General features: G+C 42.9%; 1 protein-coding gene across 1 annotated transcript; it reads left to right on the top strand.

Moving 5' to 3' along the window:
- Window positions 1-16,045: 16,045 nt before the first annotated feature.
- On the top strand, window positions 16,046-22,147 carry hey2 (hes-related family bHLH transcription factor with YRPW motif 2). Its single transcript, XM_071467968.1, has 5 exons — window positions 16,046-16,700; window positions 18,522-18,600; window positions 18,695-18,778; window positions 19,405-19,486; window positions 20,500-22,147. Exons 1-5 carry the CDS (start codon window positions 16,615-16,617, stop codon window positions 21,243-21,245), a joined length of 1,077 nt encoding a protein of 358 aa, XP_071324069.1. The 5' UTR covers window positions 16,046-16,614; the 3' UTR covers window positions 21,246-22,147.

Raw genomic sequence — 22,147 nt, 5'->3', positions numbered from 1 at the left:
GCTGGATTATTGCCCCTTAGTCCAGGGCCTCAGAAACCTCCAGGCCTACTGTGTGTGTCAAACAATTTGTGTGAATAAAATTTTGCAAGTGAAAATGCACTTTGGGATGAGATAGATAGATAGATAGATAGATAGATAGATAGATAGATAGATAGATAGATAGATAGAGGTCATGTTGTGAAAACTCTTTCTGTCAAAGTCTCATTTTAAGAAAGCCCTCATTTAATTAACTTAGTCCACATCCTTAAATTTATCAAATGATCACACATTCAAACTGGTGATAGATGGTGCTCCAGTGCAGAAAAAGTGTACAAATGGCACAGAGAGTGGGAAGAATGGAGATTTAATAGGTGCCCAGCAGCTCATTTTACCCCCCCCCCCCCCCCCCCCAGTACAGCATCCTAAAAACTTCCCAATGATCCTTGAATTGTGAAAAGTTTAAAACCTTTTGAGATACTGTTCAACATATTTACTAAAACAGACACACACAACATTCCTCAGAAACTATTATAGTCTCAGTATTTGTATGTTAAACTCAGGTTTCTCATGAGAAGTTGACACTTTGTACTGACAGAAAAGTGCAAAAATGTACATCTAAATTTATGCGCAAACACACTTAAGCACATGCAGAGAGCTGGGGAAATCCCTTTAAGTTTCCCAGACTGTTTTCTAGCCTAAATAAAGCAGCAGGGGTCAAAGGTCAGCAAGTCTAAAAATAGAACCACCAGAGGTCAGAGCAGTGAACTGGGCAGCAGCAGGAAATCCTGAAAACACACAGATTCAGACTGAAGAGAAACGTGGACGTAGGGTTCATGATGTCACCCAGAGGTTTGTGAAGAGACAGAAAATACAAATTTCTGCACAGAGGCTGAGAGTGGAACAAAAAAAAAAAACAGCAATAATTGTGTTTGTGAGGCTGAGAGCGTCAATGCAGTAGCAAACTCCGAATAATATGGCAGCAAACAACACTGACAGAGGCAGAGGATTGCACTTTTAACTGGGTTTCAGGTCAGTTCAACAGCTAATGGTACAACTGTTAAAACCAAGGAGAGAAGGTTATGTGATGTGAAGGGTGCTAGGCGACAGGAGCCATGCTTTGGGTTACAACAGTAAGGGAGGGCACAGCTGGTGATGCAAAGCGAAAATCTTCCGTAGGCCAGACCGTCTCATTTCAGTTCGGCTTTCGCAGTCTACGATGTTCAGACCGCGTCCTCAGAAGGATGCGGCCCCTGAATTAGGACACAGCTTGAGAAGTGCGGCCTTCCTTTCCTTGGCAACAAAGCCTCTGACAGATGGATCCTTCATCCTTCTATCCCAAGATTCACTGCATCCCAGTAATGATAATATGGAAGCTAACACCACTGACAGAGAGCCTGAGGATCACACTTTTAAACTGAGTTGGGTGCTGAGTTTCAGCTCAGTTGAACAGCTAAATTTCTTGCTCTATCTTGAGGTTTAACTTTTTGGTGCGATACGGTACAACCACAACCCGAGCTGTCAGTGTTGCTAAGCGACAGGAGCAGTGCTTTGCGTCGCAGCAGTTATGGCAGGCTCCTGAGGCCAGACCATCTTATTTCAGTTTGGCCTTCACGGCCTACGAAGGGTGCAGCCCCTGAACTGGGACACGCTTTGATCTGCCGACTGGAAACACCGAATAACCCAGACTGGAACAGTCGTCAGGTCTGAATCATATTAATAATTGGCTCAATAGTTCTAATGTGTGTCAGACTTAAAAGTTGATTGTGGCTTAAGAACATTATTGCTGCCCCCTCCCGCTCATGCTGCTCTACACCCATAAACAGCTCTGACTGACAAAAAAAAAAAAAAAAATTGCTTTGCTGTGTTTACTCCACAAAACGATGTTTCAGGTTCAAGTTGGTCATTCCAACTATACAGAACAGAGCTGAGGTGAAAAAAGCACAGTACGCAAACAGAGAATGAAGCATGACATCAACCGAAAATGGTCTTTTTGTCTCTTTATTCCTCTGTTTCCTTTTTGCTTGTATCACATTTCTTTCTCTTTGTTTCTCAGTCTCACTTTGTTTCCCATCTTTCCAACATCTCTTGTTTCCTCTCCTCCCTTTTTCATTCTTCCTCAGTTCTTGTTATGCAACAGTGTGGTGGAGGGCGGTCAGCAGACGGCAGCAGCTCTGTGTGTGTGTGTGTGTGTGTGTGTGTGTGTGTGTGTGAGACAGTGAAGTGTGCGCCCCAGGGTGTTGGCAGTATCTTGGGAATGGTGTGATCAGGACACACACACACACACACACACATACTGTACGCAGACACATGCAGCCACAGACAAGGCTGAGAAACGGGTCAGTGTTTGCCAGAGATATCATTACACACACACCCCTCTCTGCTGTTCGGACACACACTCGAACACACAATTCTCATCATACTTTCTGAAACACCTTCTGTGACCTCACTAAACATCATCGTCAACATTTTCCAGCCCACTGACCTTAAAGGAATGGTTCAACGTTTTGGGAAAAAAGCGTATTCACTTTCTGGTGGAGAGTTAGATAAGAAGCCGCCAACAGACGACAATTACGAGACGACCACAAAGAGACACAAACCAAACAGAAAGAGACACAGAAACAACTCCAAAGAAATATAAAATGACCACAACGAGATGCAAAACAAATACAACAACTGCAGCTGTGTCATTTGTCGTCGTTTTGTCGTCAGTTTTGCTCCTAGGTAGAGGGGCAGGGGGCCTTTTACATGTCTGTGTCCAGGGGCCCGCGGTCTCTTCTGTCCACAGCTGTAGGATACTTGAAGTTACAATTATCAGCTATTTATTGATATTATTACATAATAATGTAACTATCAATAATGCAGAGCTGATTATAGCTAAGAACCAGAGCTTTTCTCCCACTGGGCTAGCTGTTTACCCCATTTAGTATTTATGTTAAGCTAAGCTAAGCTAACCGGCTGCTGGTGGCATATTTAACAGACTTTAGCAGAGCTAGCGTGCTAATAAGAGATGAATATTTATGCAGTGTGCAACACTTTGACACCAATTGGCTTTAAATTGTGTGAGAGTTGACGTGATGCCAATAAGCAGCTGTGTTTGCTCCAGCAGGGACAAAGTGCAGGAAACTTTTTTGCAGATACAGATCAGAGGCTGAGTGCACAAGACTCCATCTGATTTTCTACCAAATTAGCTTCAGGCTAAAAGTAAAACTGACCTCACATCAGCTGGGTGGAGCTTCAGAGTGTGTGTGTGTGTGTGTGTATGTTTGTGTGTGTGTGTGTCCACTAGTGTGAGATCTTCTTATGTAAGAAAGGAGTTAATTAATGACATTAAAATGAAGCCAAGCAGACAAGCCAGGATACACACGTCATATTTTCACACATGAACACACACACACACACACACAAACACACACACACACTCAAGAGCACATGATACACAGGTGATACACACACACTCATACACACAGTCAGGTGTCTACATGACCGTCTCATGAAGATTAACAGGAAGGAACGTCAGGAAGGCTGAGAATGTGGGTGTGTGTCTCTACATAACTATACATTGGTGAATAACAGTCAAGAGAGAATTAGTTATTATATTCTCATTAATACCTTTAGATTTGGTTTCATAATAATGCTTATATATGAATATTTGAACAAATGCAGTATTACCCTCTGCTGTATTGTTAATGCACTAATCCAACTTAAATACATGTTTAGTTTCCTTGATTCTTTTTCAAATACATTTTATTAACATCTTTAAAGCGAATTCTAAAAATAAGTATTTTGAAAAAAATTTAAAAGTATGGTTTGTTTGTGGTTTTTATTATGACAGCTCAGTTGAAAATACCAAAATTATAGTTAAAGCAGTCATTAATCATGTCATTTACGTTTAATATCTTACAGAGAAACTAATCCTAATTACGAGTCTTTCCAGTAAACCAGTAGGTCAGGATGTGTTTAAAGCTGTTCAGGACTCTGAGCCTGAGAATCTGACTGCAGAAACCAAACAATCACAGTTGTGCCGCTCGCCGCCTGAATCAACAAACACACCACCAGCTACCCGACGGCCACACACACACACTCTCTCCGACACACACAAACACACTCCAGCCACCATGCACCACTTCCTCGCTTTCTGCTTCTTCAACATCCTCGCACTGCCCTCACGTACAGCTCTCTTCTCCCTGCCACTGACTCTCTATGGCTCTCTCTCTCTCTCTCGCTCTCTCTCTGATTAATTACCACTAAATCACCAGCAGTCACGAAACGACGGGCAGCCTTTCGTTCTACAAGTCCTTCGCTCTCTTCCTCCCTTTCTCCGACTTCCCTCCTTCTTCTGTGGTATTTCAGATGGTCCTCCTCCTCCCTCATTGTTCGGGAATAAGCTGGAGGATTGCTCATTCACTGGCGCTGAACTTGTTTTTCTCCACATTTTATTTATCCAGGGCATGAACGCCCCTCACCACATTCACGCTGTGCTCACACCTGGGAGCTTCCCAGCACAAACAGTCCTCCACCAGGGTTTTATAGTCTGTTAAAACAAAGACGAAATGACACACACAACTAAAATAACGACTAATTGTTCAATAAAATGTTTCATCTACTGTGTGAAGTAACAGTAACTATTATAAAAGAGTCTGCAGCCATGTTAGTGGCTCTGTTAGGCTGTTAGGCTTGGGAACATTTCATCTCAGTCCATCCATTAGATGTTGAGATATTTCAGTCTGAACCAAAGTGGTGGCTGAAAGAACACCCCCAGCCTGCGTTATCTAAGGGACCAGGCCGACAAACAGGCTTCGTTTTTTTTATAAGAGCTAGATTCATTCAAGTCAGAGTGTTTTGTTCTGAGGATTTTCCTGAGGTTTTACAACACGTACAAAGTGGTTTATCTCAAGCAACTGGAAAAGAATCAAAATAAATAAAAATAAAGAAAGAAAACTGAAGAAATAAAGAGTTTTAAAAAAGGAACTAAGGAATCAGCAGTTACCTTATTTTGACTTCCTGATTGTGACAAAATAAAGTCTCAGTAAATTCTGAGGCGCTGTGCACCAGTGGAAGACAGTGTCTATACTGGGCCGTTCCCAATATGAATGTGTTAGAGCGTGTGTGTGTGTGTGTGCGTGTGCGTGTGTTCAGTCAGCTCGACATTGATCCGTGAAAACAGTGTGTGACTGCATTCGACTGGTTTTCCCCCTCAGTCACAACAGAGGCACGAAAGGAAGTGTGTGTGTGTCCGTGTGTGTGTGTGTGTGTTTGCTTTGTATATGCCTCTTAAGGACTGTGTAAATGTGTGTGTGTCCATGGGGGGGTGGAGGTGGGTGCAGACTGTCGAGGATGTGTGTGAGCGTGTGTGTGTGTGTGTGTTGGGAAACATAGCAAAGTTTGCTGATCTTGATAGTACTTAACAAGGGTGGAGGGCTTGAGCCATATCTGTGTGTGTGTGTGTGTGTGTGTGTGTGTGTGTGTGTGTGTGTGTGCATGCGTGTGTGTGTGTGTGTGTGTGTGTGTGCGCGCGCCTGTGTGCATGTGTGTGTGTAGGGGGCTCATATCTTTGGGGACATCGCCTTCAACAACAGAGGGAAGTGGTTCAGAGCGAAGGCCATTGTAGTTGTAATGTTGTGAGTGTGTGTGTGTGTGTGTGTGTGTGTTGGATGCGCACACACACACACTTCATGACACAAATCTAAACTGCAAGAGAAAAAAAATAGAATAAATAGATGTTGAATGTAGCGTGTAACGTCTGTGTGTGTGTGTGTGTGTGTGTGTGTGTGTGTGTGTGTTGTAGATAAGACATCAGTGTGTCTGATCCTTCTTTCTCACTTTCTACAGACATCAGACAACACCAGCGCTTTTCTCTCAGCCGTCTCCATCCATTTAAAGTCTGATTTGTTCGAGTGACTCGGCCGCTTTGTTGCAAATAAAGTTACGTTCATGGAGACACTTGTATTTTTTTAGAGGATTATTTCCTGGCATTTTCCCATTTATTTAACAGTCGACAGTTATAGACAGGAAGCAAAGGCAGAGAGATATATGTCCAACAACAACAGCAATAAATCAAACTGTGGTCATAACATCAGACGAACTGAGAAACTGATGTTAAGAATGGATCTATTTGTAAGTTTTGCCAAAGTTAGCATTAGCAGCTACTTACCAATCTCCCTCCCTGGCTGTCCAACAGTGTAATAAATTATTTTAAAAATGAGGTCCACATTTATTTAAATGTCCAAACTAAATATCAAATTTGTTGTAATTTAGGTGGCACCCTGCAAAATAAGGGAGTGTTATTTATAAAATGTATAATTTCCCAGAAAAATGACGAGTGCCTTGATTTTTTTTCTTAGATTTGCATTTGCCTTGTATGCATGTGTCAGCCTGTGTGTATTCACTGTGGTGTTGTGTGTCTACCCGCATTTGGTTTGGTGTCACGCAAATTTCCTCATGTTTTAATGTGCATATTTTTCATATGTGTGTGTGTGTGATGGGCAGTGACAGGCGTAGGCTCCGCTACAATAAGGGCCTGTGTAGCTGCAGCAGGGGGCAGGAAGCACCGAGAGGGGCAGAAAGAGGGCAGAGAGGGGCATGAAGTCAGGTCAAACACCCTGGGAGAGCAGGCCTGGGAAAGCCACGGGAACAGAGGGGAGGGCGCGGTGGAGAGGAGGAGGGGAGAGAAGCCGCCATGTTGACAGTCAAGTTTAAATCAGAGGATATTTACGAAAGTCAAGGTTCTTAGACTAAGGTCCTGCTTTCAACTGCATGCCTGCTAGGAAGGAGTCAGTCTTCTTAAAGCGGCTATTTGTAAGTTTTAAAATTGCTACATAGCTAACGTTAGCATTAACAGCTGTTTACTTACGGGTCTAGAAGAAACATTGCGAGTTCAGCATCAAACTTCATTGCTTTACTCACCAAGAGCTGTCTCGCCAGTGTTTACTTTTGTCTCTATATGACTTTCTTTTCTTCTACTGAAGTTAGCATGCTAACCAGCTAGCCTCAGCCCATCTCATCACTTTCCAATACCAAGTCACTGGAAGACATTGCAGTGCACAGAGGGTGTGTTATAACCTCGTCTCGTAAACACAACGATGGTCAAAGTTCTCGTCAAGCAACAATCATCACCACACACGCTCCGCAAGAAACCACGTTAGCAACAGAGAAAACTTACAAATAGCCCCTTTACAGATGCTCAATATACTTTAATATATATTAAAATGTTTCAGGGAAACTTTGTTGTCAACACAAAATGAAAAAGTGTGGCTGATTATTGACTTTAATCCTTAATATATTCTGTGGCACGTGCAAATAGCCTTTAAATGAAAAGATGTATCACGATAACGGACAAATAATGTGTTTTGTTGCTTCCCTCCTTTGCTTCCTATTGCCAGAGAGGAACGATGACACTGGATGTTACTAGAAAAGCCCGGATCATGTTTAATGCTGTGGCTTGGCTGAATCTCAGATTTGCGGCCGAGGCTGATCACAGTTTTGCGTTGAATCGGGGAGATAATCTTGGGTAAGCCTCCTCCAGCAGCTTGCGGAGATCAGGTCTGAGGGCGACTATCAGGATGCGTGATCTCAGATGACCGGACCCACTGGTAAACTGCGCTCAACAATGACCGCCTCTCAGCATCGCCAAAGAATAACACTCTTTCACTGCAGAAACACACAATTATCCTTTTCTCTCCTCATCCTCTGGCCTTTCTCCCTCAAACTCTGTCCGTCCTTCCTTCCCTTCTTTCTTCGGTCAGGATGTTAATTCACTTATAGTTCGACTGTACTCACACAGAAATCCCCTTCATTCTCCTCATGAGTGTCAAACACCATCAAAGCTCCTCTGCTGCTCTCTGTTTATTGATGTTGATGGGAAATGAAGAAATGGGACTTTTCTGCTGTTTGTGTCTTCAGGTCCATTCTTATGTTCATCAGCCTTATAGCGTCTTGCTCAAAGGCACATGTGATGGCAGGCATTGAGCTTTGCCTGCTTTTGAATCCAAACTAAAGCAACTAAACCTAAACCGAATGTAAAAATTGAATTCAATTTTTTAAATCTGTTTATACATTTTTGACCAAATGAACCAATTTCCTGTCCAACAAACCCAACTATTTACAAAAATAAAACCTCTCAAAAAGAAAAAAAGAAAAATACTGGGGTTTGGTTTGTGACTTTTTTGCCTGTAAGTGTATCAGGGAGATTTTCTGTCATGGACGTTAGTTGTTCTGCCCAAAAAAGGCAAAATAAAGACACTTCTTCGTTGAACTGCCTCCATCTCTGTTCCAAGAATCCTAAACTCATCATAAGTCCTTTACTGGGAAGTCACTCAGACGTGACTGTGAGTCAGAGAAGTTGACCAAACTTAATCTGAGAGAGAAATCTCTACAAGCATCACTGGAGGAACAGTGAAAGAAGTTGTTCAACACTTTCAGCTGATGCCTTTCGAAGGCTACATCACGCATCACTTTTCATTTACGCCTCACGTCCACACTGCTCCAGAGTTTTCAAACCCCTAAAACTGAGACTTTTGGAAACTCCACTGGCCCCTGTTTTAGTCTGGACAGGCTGAAACGGTGACTTTTGGAAACTATGACACTAACACTTAAGTTTGCCTCCTGATTGGGTCTCATCAGTCACAACGTACCCTTCCCTGATTCAGGGATTCGATGGATAATGCTCCAGGTAGCAGTTAAATTCGCTGCCACTGCCACGGCTGCTTTATACTGGTCTTACTTTCAGCAGCAGTTCGACCTTGTTGTTAGTTGAGGAAAAGAAATCTCTGATCTCGCTTTTACTAATGCTGGCTGCACCGATTAGAAGTCCTGATCTGGTGGATGAACAACGGGAGCAGCACCAACATCAACTTTACTGCTGAAACATGCCAGTTATTTATGATATGAAGAACATTCATTAATTTAATGATAATGATTTAATGACAAATGACAAAACACAAACAATGAACTTGTGTGACCGAGGGATGTTTCTGAGAATTGGAGTTCTGGTCACATTCAAATATTACTGAAGCTGAGGGGACTTTCCCAGCAGCTCTGGTCTGAGGCCACACACACACACGCACACACACACACATGCAGACGTATGGAGATAAAATGCTGGGAGAGTTGGGGGAGTTGGATATCAGCTGATCCTGTGTGAGTGTGTGTTGTGGAGAGTCTAAGATGGGCGACCAGGTCTTTCCCACACCCACTTTCTCTCTTTAGAATGTGTCACAAATGTCAACACACACACACATACACACACACATGCACACACAGACTGCAGCCCCCCCCATCAGTGGAACGTGTGGGGTCAGCAGGCCGCAGTGAGCCAGCTCACGTTCCTGAAGAGGAGAATTCCTGCAGGCAGCAGAACCAGGACTCTGGTGGAACTGGTCTGAGGTCAGTTTACTCAAAGTGAAATCACAGTCACACGTTTTGGCCTCTGTTGAATATTGTTTATAGATTTTAAAAACAACATTTTCATCCACACTTTGAAACACCTGAACAACATCTCTTCTTCTTCTTTTTCTTCTTCTTCTTCTCTTTTTAGTTGGAAAACAACCAACTACATCACAGCCAACATCTAGTGAGTGGTGACGCAGACAGGAGGTTGAATAAATCAAAGATTAACATATCAATATCTAAAATGTGATCCCAGATAAACTTAAAGACAGCAGGGAAATTATCTTTTTGCTTTTTCTTTTGCTTTTTCTTTTTCTTTTGTTACATAGTGAAATTTAGCTCTTTCCTCTTGATATCATCATTGTTATCTTTTCTCCTTATTTCTTTTCTTTATGTTCTTCTCATGTTTTTCTTTTCTTTCTGTATTCTTTGTTGTCTTCTCTTTTATGTGGCTCTTTAAATAAAAATAAGAAAAGAAAAGAAAAGACTGTGGAGATGACTGACTGCATGACTGACACTCATCACATCAGTCAAAGCTTCAGGCGTTGGTTAACACACTTTAACTGCAGCCAGTGTGTGTTGAACTCGAGTTATCTGCTGTTAAATCACAGAAAAAAAAAATTTAGATTTGTTTTAAAGGCTTGATCAATTAGACAAAGGTGCAGCTGACCACAGACGCCCTTTTTCCAGGCGTTACAGTTCTGAACAGTGTGCGTTTGTGCGTGTGTGTGTGTGTGTGTGTGTGCTGTCATATAGGTAGCAGCAGGAATGTGTGTGTGTGTGCTGTGGATCTGATAGAAGTGTTAAAGCCTCCTGAGGTGAGACTAATGCTGAGCAGGAAGTCTGGGAGAACAGAGCAGCTCTCACTGCAGACACCGACTCTCACACATACTGACATGAAGATAGGCGGGGTCCATGACAGGTGGTGAAGATGATGAAGAGCATGAACCTTTTTTTTTTTTTTTTTTGTCATATTTAGTTATGACACAGGAACCACAGTGAATAAATGAAGGAAGGAGCAAAGTTTCTTTTCATGCATGTTGGTCCTATTTTGTAGAAAAGTCCCAAAGAGAATGTGTTAAGATGCGGAGGTTCAGACATGTGGAGCTTTATCAGAACCTTTAACAAGACACAGTGACGGATCCACAGTTCATCAGGATAGATCACAAAATATTCCTCAATATTCCTGTGAAGCTGGTCGAAACCCATGACCTTTATACTGAAAAATCCTTATTCACCTATTTGCTGGGGTCCTTAAAAGTGGCCTTTTAGGGGTCCCTGGACCCCGCTTTGAGGACCTCTGTATATAGGAAGAGGGTAGTCAAAAGGTGTTTCTACGACTTGAAAATATATTCTGTTGTCTCAGAAGAAGCGAGGAAACGCCACAGATCCTCCTTCGATCTGCTCCAGCTCAAATATTCACATTGTCAGTTTGAATTTTCTGTTTTTTAAATTGATGTAAAGTTGCGTTCGTGTGGACGCTCGCTGGTGTGAACGGGAAACACGCTGCTGCTTTACAGTGCTCACTCCGCCGCCCTCCTGCGGATAAATACAGACTTCATAAAAGCTGTTTAATCTGTGTGAATTTCCAGACTGGGTGTTGCCTCTGATAAGTTCAAACCAGACTGAATGTATCAACCCAGGAGGACGACTCTGGGCGAGAGAGATAAGAAAAGACTGAAAGAAATCTGCAGCACCTCTCTCTCTCTCTATCTTTAAATTAAATTAAAATAAAGATTAAAACTGTTATTAAAGTGAGTTTGAATTGAATGAATGACATCAATATCGATCTGTGTGTGTGTATGTGTGTGTGTGTGTGTGTGTGTGTGTGAGAGAGAGAGAGATGTGAAAGTTAAAGTCCAGATTGTGGAACATACCTGTCATCAACTAAACCTCCTCCCATCACACCTTGAAATATAGAGGATACACACACAAACACACACACACACACACTACAGATTCCCAAGGGTTCTCGTACACTGTCGAGTGTGTGTTGACGTGTTTGGAGATTAAGAGGTTCAGGCCTCTCCAATACTTCACTGCTGGGAACTCCTCTTCCTCCTCTTCCTCCTCTTCTTCTTCTTCTTCTTCTTCTTCGTCTTCTTCTTCTTCTTCTTTTCCCTCCCCTTCTTCTTTGTCTTCTTCTTCCTCTTCCTCTTCTTTCTCCACCCCTGAAAAAATAAAGGGTCTGACAACTGCAGTTAAACTGAACTCTTACTTAGAGCAGAGGTGGTGGAAAGGTCAGAGGTCAGCTGAGTGAGGAAACGACTCTCAACACTGAGAACTGATAACAATGACCTTCTTTTTTTGGTGTTGTTTTTGCGTCACGCTCCGAACACTCTCTTTAATATTTTTGTCAACATCTCTGTAATATCAAAGAATGATTATTCTTCAGGAAATTAGTTTGTGCATAGTTTGCTTGACTGCACTGATTAAACTGAGCCACAAACATCACAAGGGCAAAGTCTGCAAAGCTCAGTACGGATCTGAGAATCACCAGACAGCAGGTCCACACTGAGTCCACCTGAAACCAACCAGGCCTGATGACAGCAGTGGAAGTGAAGGGTGGTGAAAAGGCAACACTCTCTCCTATAAGTTGTGTGTCTATACGACTGAACTGAAGCAGGAAACGTAACCTGTGGCTGGGTCATGTTCAGAGGAGGCAACGATTTATCTGAACGAGTGAAGCATGATGTTTAGTAACAGCAGCAGGAGCACACAGGGGAATAACCAGGAGCTGCGACAGTCTGCTGGAGTCACTGTGATACCACTGTTCGGTATCAACGTATTTGCAATTTGCCATATACATAAATTAACAACATATTCTGATCAAAAACATGCAGTTTAAACGGAATTGTTTAGGAGACAGGGTTGTATCCAATAATTAATTTACAGATTAAAAGAACAAAAAAAAAACAGATGCACCAGTTATTTCAATCCCAGCACTGACAAGTGCTTTAAACCTGATCTGTTTCAGCTCCCAGACCAGTTTTTACTCTCTGAGGACGACGTTAATCAACTGGCCACCAACTGTGTAACATGGTCTGGATCTCATCACGTTCTGCAATACATCGCTGCCAAACACATGCACACACACACACACACACACACACACACACACACACACTCCTCTCTCTCCCCTACATCGTGTCCTGATGGGTCAGGTGACAGGAAGGAAGTGGAGTAGCACAGCACCTGCGGGTTGGTAGTACGACGCTCCCAGAGGACGTGTCTGCAGGTTTCCTTCATCACAACAATGGACTATTATATCCTCAAACAACAGACATTCATACAGTCTGTGGGAGTGCATTAAAGGCTGGAGATAAATTTCTCCTAAACCCTCCCCCCCAAACACACACACACACAGACACACACATACAGATAAACACACTCTTATAAGCTCTTATTTTGAAATGCACCTCAATCCTTATTGAGGTGCATTTCCTGATGACATATAGTTCTTTATGTTTGAAGCTGCTGTGATGTGTTTAATATTGAAATCATTCTGTTCCTGATATTAGACATTTAAGATCATATAAATATAATAATATGAAAATAGTGTTCATATCCAGAAGATTCCAATGAGTTCTTTCACTCTGTGCTTGTATTGTGCAGGAAAAAAATGACCTTTTTCTCCTGACAACAGCTACAAGAGCGTTGTCTATTTAAGATCATGGCGCAAGGACTGTTGAAAATACTTCTGAAGAAGGTCTAGAGAGACCAAAATGTTAGGATGATCAATGAATTGTGATGCAGTGGGGAGGATATCTTTCTTTCTTCAAGACTGAGGCGACACTTTCCAACGAACCTGCAGCTACGACACAAGGACGTGTGAATATCTTCGACAAGGAAGTTGTTAAGTAACCAAAATCCAAGGTCTTCCAAATGTCTCATGACAACATTATCATGAGATATAAAATACTGACATAATAGTCATGAGAAAAACTCAGCATCTGTTTAATGTCTGCACAATGTCAGTGAGCCAACGTCAACCTGACTTTCATTTCCAACCAAAATATAACGTCTGTACAACATGAGAGATGACGTGAGTCCCACATCTCTCTGGAGTTACACTGACGTCCAGTGTCTGCTGGGTTTAAAGGAATCATTCTGATGACAGTTCATCCACCACAGAGGGAACCACACACACACACACACACACACACACACACACACACACACACACACACACTGTTACTGTGCAGAAATTCTCTCTGGTTCCCTCTTACTGGAAATAAAATGAAAAGAATGAGATGTTTGGATATTTGTGGTTGTGCTGGTGAAGCTTATATATGTGTGTGTGTGTCTGTGTGTGTGTGTCCTGTGGGAACGCAGGGTGCAGCAGTGTGAGGTCTGAGGCGTCGTAGCGACGGACGGGCGGCGAGCACCGTCTAACTGAGAATAATACACCACTTCCTCCCATTCTCTCTCTCTCTACACACACACACACACACACACACACACAAAAAGCCCAGTCATGTTCTCTTGTTCCAAAAGGATTTCCGACTCACGGCCTGGTGCTCCGGCCCAGCGTTCCCCGAGATATTATCCTACACACACACACACAAATATTCGCCTGTCGAACACTCAGTGTTTCCTGCTATAGGATGGCCCTGCTTGTCCTCCATGACCCCTGACACTAATAAACTCTGATATCATCAACACACTCACACACACAGAAACACACACACATAGACTGGGTTTAAATAACATCATGTTAGCTAGCAGCTAATATTAGCAGCTAGCCTGTGCATGAAAAAGATTTTTTTTTATTTCTTTTAATTAAAAATAAAAACGTCAAAGTTCTAATTAAAAACTGAAGAAACTGAAATGAAATTACATCAGTTTCTGATTTTTGGTCCTGACAGTGAGCGTTCAGGGCAGCAAATGTTCCCGTTCCAGTCTTTTCTTTTTACTGAAGTGGACGTTGTTTAGACGGAGTCACTGTTGTGTTACTGCAATAATCTGAGAGAGAGAGAGAGAGAGAGAGAGAGAGAGAGAGACTGGTGTGTTTTAGTAACAAGGAGAGAAAGAAGAGAAGGAGGAGGAGGAGGAGGAGCTCAGCCAATGAGAGGGTGCTGACAAGTCTATCTGAAGTTATCAGCTGGAAGGAGAGCGCACGGATAAATGGTGGGAAGGTGTGTGTGCGCGCGTGTGTGTGTGTGTGCATAATAATTCCAGCATTAAATCATTGTTGTATTACAAAAAAGATTAGCAGGTGTGAAAAGATAGCCACTTCAGTGTGTGTGTGTGTGTGTGTGTGTGTGTGTGTGTGTGTGTGTGTCCCCTCTCACACGATGATTGGGTTTCAGCGTACACAGCCAGAAACTGTGGGAACGTGTGACACACACACACACACACACACACTGTGTCACATTACTATTTTTGTGTTTCTCTACACTCACACACACACACACACACACACACACAGACGGCAGTGATGTGGGAACGTCGAGCACCAACATCAGCAGTAATGGATGAAACAAAAATAACACGTCAAGTGAAAAATGGCTGCAGACAGATCAGTCTCTGAAAATGTTGCATGAAAAATGTGAGTCAGTCCTCCACTGTGGGCCAGAGCGGTCCCCTCGAGTCCGACACAGAACCGGACCACTGTGGGGAAAGACCGACTCGAGGACTCGCTGTCAGGCCTCTGAGCTCTGGACACTGGGTGTTCAACATGTAACAGTTCTTTTGGCCACCGCTCGATTAATCAGCTTGAGGGGCCGCATCCCCCAGAGGCTGAATTTTAGGACCAATTGCGTCACAGGCTGTCCCATTCCCAAGGCTCCTTCAGATGTGTCCCGGGCTTGGAGCATGGCTGAGGGTGGTGACTGCTTCATGTTGACATCACAAAGTTACAGAAGTCCTGACGGCTCGTTTTAAGGCTCAGTTTCTGAATACAGGCTGTGTGCATTTCTCTGTGGACTGAGGCCTTGATGCTTTCACAGTATTAATATAGAACCTGGACCTGCTTTATAATCAAAAACACATGGACATCTACCTTTAAACTGTATAGGACCTTTAAGATTATGAACGTGTTGCATCATAGGAGTCCAAGTGTAGTAAAAACTGGTGGGCACAGCCTCAGTATAAACTTCATTACCTCAGGGTCATAAACATGACCAGATCTTTAAGTGCCATTAGGTTAGTTTGGGACAGAGTTGACTAGAGGAGACCACAGGTTTACAGGGGAAAGTTTACATTCAGTCAATCGTAGAATAAAGTAGAGCTCAGCTGCTTTAAGTATAGTCGTTGTATAGTATAGAAACAGAGGAGCAGCAGCTGCAGACAGCAGAGATCAGAGCTGATGGAAAAGTTCAAGTCGAGCCTAAAGTTGATGAAAATAGAGGAGAATAAATGTGACATGTTGAATGTTCAGCTCCAGGCTGCAGCCCAGTCTGAAACCTACGGCCTTATATAATGGCTATTTTTTGACTGTAAGAAGTGGCCTCATTCCCATGCACTTGTCTGTCACACACACACACACACACACACACACACACACCGTCTGAACCAGACAGGCGGTATTATCAGGAGAGAAGGACCAGCCCTGCCGAGACTGCTCAAATCTTCCATCTCAAACTTGCGTGTGTGTGTGTGTGTGGCTCCCAGGCTCCGTGGGAAAGCTCCAGCAGCAGAGGAGGAGGAGGAGGAGGAGGAGGAGGACACACCGGTCACCAGTCCAGTCTGCAGGCGCCTCACAGGCCACCTGTCTCGGACTGTTTACCGGACACGCACCGCTGGAAAAACCCGGAGCTGCAGTGAAGTGATTCTACACTTTTTTACACTGAGCATTTTCAGGAGTTTTCCTTTGGCTGACTTCAGAGCGGTTGTTTGCTGGTGTTTGCTGGTGTTTGCTGGGATCATTAATGTCACACTTCTGCAAGAGGAAACTTTAGTGGCTCTAAGTTTTGTTTTCTGGGGAGAAACTTGCGACTTGATCAAGTCCTGGATTAAACAAACCTCCTGTTATATTCCTGTAAGAGCCTGAACTCATCAGTCCCCCTCAGCATTACCCTCACAGCACTTTCATGGTAGTTTGTGGTGGCTCATTAAAAGCTGGGCCTTTAGTTCATTTTACTTTTACTGCCATTTCTTTATTTATTAATTCTCCAGAATATATCATAGGAATCAAAACTATTGTTCAGAGAGGAGGAAACTTTTTTTTGGTTTTTTTGGACTCGACCTCCACACCTCCGCGTCCCGTCCCGGGGACTGACAGCCAGCCCTCCCCGCCGTCGATGCACCATGAAGCGGCCGTGCGAGGACAGCAGCTCGGCGGAGAGTGACGTGGAGGAGACCATCGATGTGGGCAGCGAGAACATGTATCCAGGGTGAGTGAGGAGCAAAGTTTCAGTTTGGTTTCAATAAAAAGCTTCAGTAGCTGATGATTGAATACAAAATATTATAAAATATGTAAGAAAAGGAAACAAGATCCTCAACTTTTTGTTCCTGAACTTTCATTCACTTGAGCAAATTCTTTGAGAAGCTGGACCCAGAGAAAGTCTGACATTATTGACACAAAATAGTTGCATATTAATTTTGTAATAATCATTTCAGATATATTTGTAAAATATACAGTTAGAGTTCAAACCACTCCTGCATCTCATTTCTGAAACTGCAGTTAAAGGTTAAAAAGAATAGAATTAACAATTATATTAATGTTACTAAAACTTTTTACAGCTTTTGTTTAATTAAATATATATAATATATATATATTTATTTTATATATATATTGTAGAACTCAACTTTATAAACCAATTAAGCTGAAATTCAGAATCTGGATGATGCAGAAAGGTCAGAGCAGAGGGCAGCAGTTTGTTATGACTGCTGTTACTGTCAGGGAGTTTAAGGACTAAGTGTCTGGAAAGTGAAATTAAATAAGTCCACCTGAGGAGGGGTCACCTGTCCATCTGTCATGATGTGACCGAACCCCACTCACCTGTTTCTGCAGGTAGAACAAAACAAAAGTGGACCAATGAAAAGCTGATAGAGATTATGAGCTGGTCAGTCAGAAGGAATCAAAACTGTGCAGACGTCAATAGAAAGAACAAATAAAAACAGGACACATTCTGATGATTTTAATACTTAAAAAATCAAATCCAATTGGTCTGATATTACAGTTTTTGTATTTTCATTTCCTTTTCTTGAAAGTTCACTGGCCTTCAACCTGTTAATTATTGACTTCCTACACATCCTACATTTCCCACAATCCATCTCAACAACCTCCATATAAGGGATGTCTTTAACAGACACTGAATAACTTAAATAAAAGTGGCTGCAGTGATGTGACAGTGCTCAGCAAAACTCCTGTACTGAAAATATGAGTCACAGTAAAAATGCATGTGTATTATAGAGAAATGGCCTAGTCGGTGTTATAGATCATATTAGTATAAGTCACATTTTAATTTTCAATTTGACCTTTTTCATATTCTTTTGGGGAGTTTAATCTATATTAATGCATCATATCTTATAAACTCATTATATGGTTTGTCACTAAAATCTTAATTTGAAGTAACAGCTGTTAACTAAATGTAGTGAAGTAAAAACTACAATATGTCACTCTGGTAAGTGAACAACTACAAGTAGAAAGAAGCATAAAGTGGAAACACACAAGTACAAGTCCATTTGAACTGTATGGTAGAAGAACAGCAGTAACACTGAAGGGGGATCTCCTGCAGAATAAATAATGTATAAATGGCTCTTTATGTCTTGGATTTGCAGAAGAATAAATCCATCAGAATAGAAGAGAACTGCTGCAGTAAGTCACACAACATTAGTCTGACGACACTGAAACGTTTCACCGATGATCAGATTCTGTCAGACTCAGCTGCTGGGAACATCTGGATGTGATGTCTGGAATAACCAAAAAATACATTAAAAGACAAGTACTGCTCCAGAAATTCAATATTTGTGTTTTAAAATATTATTTTTCCTGAGGGACATTTTCCCCAAACGACAATAAAACACCACAAATCCCCACATTTAAATGATTGGTCCACTGAATACATTCCTCAGCGGAGAAGTCATGATCTGAATCCCTGTAAGAAGGCATTCAGCTGGACAGACACTGAACTCCTGTATCTTGTCTGGTTGTTCTTCTGTAGCAACCACTTTTAAAACTGTTTAACATTCATGTCATTGTTTTTTCCCAGGCACATGAAGGCATCCTTTATAAGATGCGGGTCGCCGACGACGACCACTCAGGTGATGGCGAGGAAAAAACGCAGAGGGGTAAAGCTTTTGTTTCTATTATTGATGAAGGAGCGTTGAAGTGTGTGTGAGGGTTTTACAGCCCAGAGACAGTTTGTCATCTGTCACCACTCAGATTATTGAGAAGAGACGCAGAGACAGGATCAACAACAGTTTGTCGGAGTTACGGAGACTCGTCCCCACAGCGTTTGAGAAGCAGGTGAGAATCCGTTTGTTTCTTCAGTCAGTGTTAGTCAACCTGTCAGGACGTCTGCACATAACAAGATACAGTGTGTGTGTTTCTAAACACCTGCGTAGCTGTGCCTCTTGTTTCCTGGTTGAGTCTTACCCTCATGCTTCACATTATATATATACAAAAAAAACCAGGAGGCAATGCTGAGGTCAGTGACCTCTCAAGGTCACCGGAGGTCAGAAATAAATTGCCTCCACATCTGAAATACAACTTTCAGGTATGAAGATTTTATTCTGAAACTTTAGTCAAATGAACAGGTTTGCCCCACTGATGATGAGAATTATTTTTTAATATGGATATATATCAGGAAATATTAAACATCATAATAGGATGTTTATCCAATATATACTGTAGTTTGAAAATAATCTGCACATATTGTTTCTGCAGAGCATTTTTTTTATGGACTAGAGGTTCCACACATCTTATGTCAAACCCTTTTTTTTATTTTCTTGCCTCCTGTAAAATTTCTCTTTCATGGTTATCTGCAGCACATAAACCACACTGACGCCTCTGTTAAATGACATTTCATTTCCTCTCTAGCTGAGTGTCTGAGGTCGGGAGGTTTTACAGTTGTCCTGTCTTTGTTTTATCAGGGCTCAGCTAAACTGGAGAAGGCAGAAATCCTGCAGATGACTGTGGACCACCTGAAGATGCTGCAGGCCACAGGAGGGAAAGGTAAACACACCACAGCGCACAGTAACTGCTGCCTGAAGAGGAGTACGTCCCCTAAAACGAGGAACAATCTTTATGTGCTTTGGAGCAGACAGAGATTTCTAAAATCTAAGAGTTTGAAGCAGCTGAGACTCACCGGGCTGAGCTCTGACCAGGTGATGCTGAATCCACAGTTCAGGTGTTTTTCTGCCTGAAAGAAGCAGCAGAAGAAGAAGAAACTGACGCTGACCGTAGGTGCACGTCCAAGGTTTCATGTGCATATGATGCCTGACACACTATGAGCTGAGAAGCAAAGTTTTATGGTGTTAGTAATAAATATTTTTACATCAGACGTTCAGTTTGTGTCCTGAGACCGTTGTTAACAGTTATTTCCTCTCATGCAGCTGCAGAACCTACAGGTTTGTTGGTCATTGTTGTTCTAATGTGCAACTTTAACCACAAGACTCGACGTGTCAGTTTAACTGTTGACAGCACCGCCTGTGTGTGAGTGAGAGACGGGGAGGCGGTGAGTCCATGGGAAAGCACTGCAGGGATAAAAGCACCACTTGTCCCTGAGCAGCGCTGTTTGCTTTCATAAAGCCGGTGGGGAGGGGGCTGTCGGGGGGGGGGGGCAGTGATGGCTGCAGTGTTTGTTTGGGTTTAACAGCAGCAGCAGCAGTGTGTGAAGAGCAGAGACAGAACAAACTGCTGAGCACAGGTTTCTCTCCACACACTGTAGCTCCGCTGACACTGGAGACGCAGGTGAAGTGATGTCACGTCGCTGACAGCTGTTTGTGTTCATCAGCATCAAACGACCAGGACATGATGTGGAGGAGACACACACAGTTATTTAATGCTGAATGAATAAACCTGGAGCAAAGACTTCTTTTATATTAGCTTTTGGTTATTTTTACATTAGCTTTTAATTTTGTATTTTTGTCTGTAAAGCATCTTGTAAACTTGCTTTTATAAATAAAGTTTATTATGTTTTCCTCAGCCTGTCGTTATGGAAACAACATCTCCTTCTGTGTCTGCAGGTTATTTCGACGCCCACACCCTGGCCCTGGACTTCCTGTCTCTGGGTTTCCGGGAGTGTGTGACGGAGGTTTCCCGCTACCTGAGCGCCATGGAGGGCCTGGACTCCAGCGACCCCCTGCGCTCCCGCCTCCTCTCCCACCTGACCTCCTGCGCCTCGCAACGTGACGCCGCCGCTCTGACAGCTGCCTCTCATTCTCCACATCATCACCACCACCACCACCACCACCACCAGCAGCAGCCCCACCCTTTACCTCACCCCTTCCACCCCCATCAGTGGGCGGCAGCAGCTGCCGCAGTCGCCACCGCGGCTGCGTTTCGACACCTGCCAGCCGCCGCCACGCCATATGGACTGAGCGGGCTTCCTGTGTCTCCAGATGCTGGAGGAGGCGGAGCCCCGCAAAGGTTGGCTGAGCTGTCGCAGCGCAGCGTGGCCTCCTCCTATTCCTCCCACGCAGACTCCACCTCATCCTCCTCTCCTTCCTCCTCCTCCTCCTCCTCCTCGTCTCTTGTGCTCCCCTGTGCCCCCACCCCTCTCTCCGCCTCCCTCCTCTCCCTCTCGGCCTCGTTTCCCATCACCCTTCACGGAGGTTTCCCCGTCCTCCCTCCCTCCTCCTTCACCTCCACCGCCACCACCAGTCCTCCCATCTCCTCCTCCTCCTCCTCCTCCTCCTCTTCCTCCCAGACTCCTCACAGCAGCAGCAGTAAACCCTACCGACCGTGGGGCACCGAGGTCGGAGCTTTCTGACTGACTAACCTCTGACCACCTGGAAAAAACACTTTTATCACCAGCCAACAAAACGTGTTCAGGTAACTTGTTAACTTGTTAACTTGTTAACCTCTGACACGTTTTCACCTGCTGATATTAAAACGTAACCACTGCCCAGAGAAAAGAAACGAATCTTTACTGAACTGTTTTAACGTCTTCAGCTGTTGTTTTGTTCCCACATGAGATTTACTCCACTCTTATTAAATGTTTGCTGCCATGAAACTAAAACCTGTACAAACTACATATTTATTTTTGTTTAACTTCGATACGTCTGGTGATATTCTATGTTTTACCTACTGTCAAAAGACCAAAACCAGCACTAAATGTCTCCTGAAAATAGTCCCAAACAAATGCACTATTTCTTTCTGTTTGATAAAAACTACAGTGAGCAGCAGTTTTGGAAATTACTGAGCATTTAAAAAAAAAAGAAAATATACATTTGTGAGTTTTTTTTTAAAGATTTACATCCTCAGTACTGCAGTTTGTAAAAATGTAGAATAACACCAGGTGTATTATTTGAAATCTTCCAACCATGTGACAAAGTGACGAACCAATGACTGTGAGAAGATCAGTCCACTGATGTTTAACCTGACTAACAAGGATGTAATATGTTTGAAAGAAAACCTACTTACAGAGAATAAAATGGGTCCGAACTTTGTCCCAGCAGACAGTTGTGTGTTCAGACTGGTGCAAACTGGGATGAAGATCAACAAAGCAACAATGATGATGGTTCTAATATTGTACTGACTGAAACTCGACCATATTTGATCCACTTTATTTCTATTATCTGTGGTTTTTATTGTAAACTGTCACTGAACTTCCCACCATAAACCCGTGACTCCCTGCGTGCCTTTCTACAAATAAAGATGAAGTAACATTAA

The sequence above is a fragment of the Trachinotus anak genome, unplaced genomic scaffold (assembly GCF_046630095.1).
Source record: "Trachinotus anak isolate AG129_WGS33_773 ecotype Australia unplaced genomic scaffold, CSIRO_AGI_Tana_v1 ptg000031l, whole genome shotgun sequence".
Classification (NCBI taxonomy): Eukaryota; Metazoa; Chordata; class Actinopteri; order Carangiformes; family Carangidae; genus Trachinotus; species Trachinotus anak.
This window is presented reverse-complemented; position numbering and strand designations above follow the sequence as displayed.

Coding starts and splice junctions, on each gene's coding strand:
- hey2 (XM_071467968.1), top strand. CDS start 16,615: ATGAAGCGGCCGTGCGAGGACAGCAGCTCGGCGGAGAGTGACGTGGAG. Junction 16,701..18,521: donor AGCGAGAACATGTATCCAGG/GTGAGTGAGGAG, acceptor GTTTTTTCCCAG/GCACATGAAGGCATCCTTTA. Junction 18,779..19,404: donor CCACAGCGTTTGAGAAGCAG/GTGAGAATCCGT, acceptor TTGTTTTATCAG/GGCTCAGCTAAACTGGAGAA.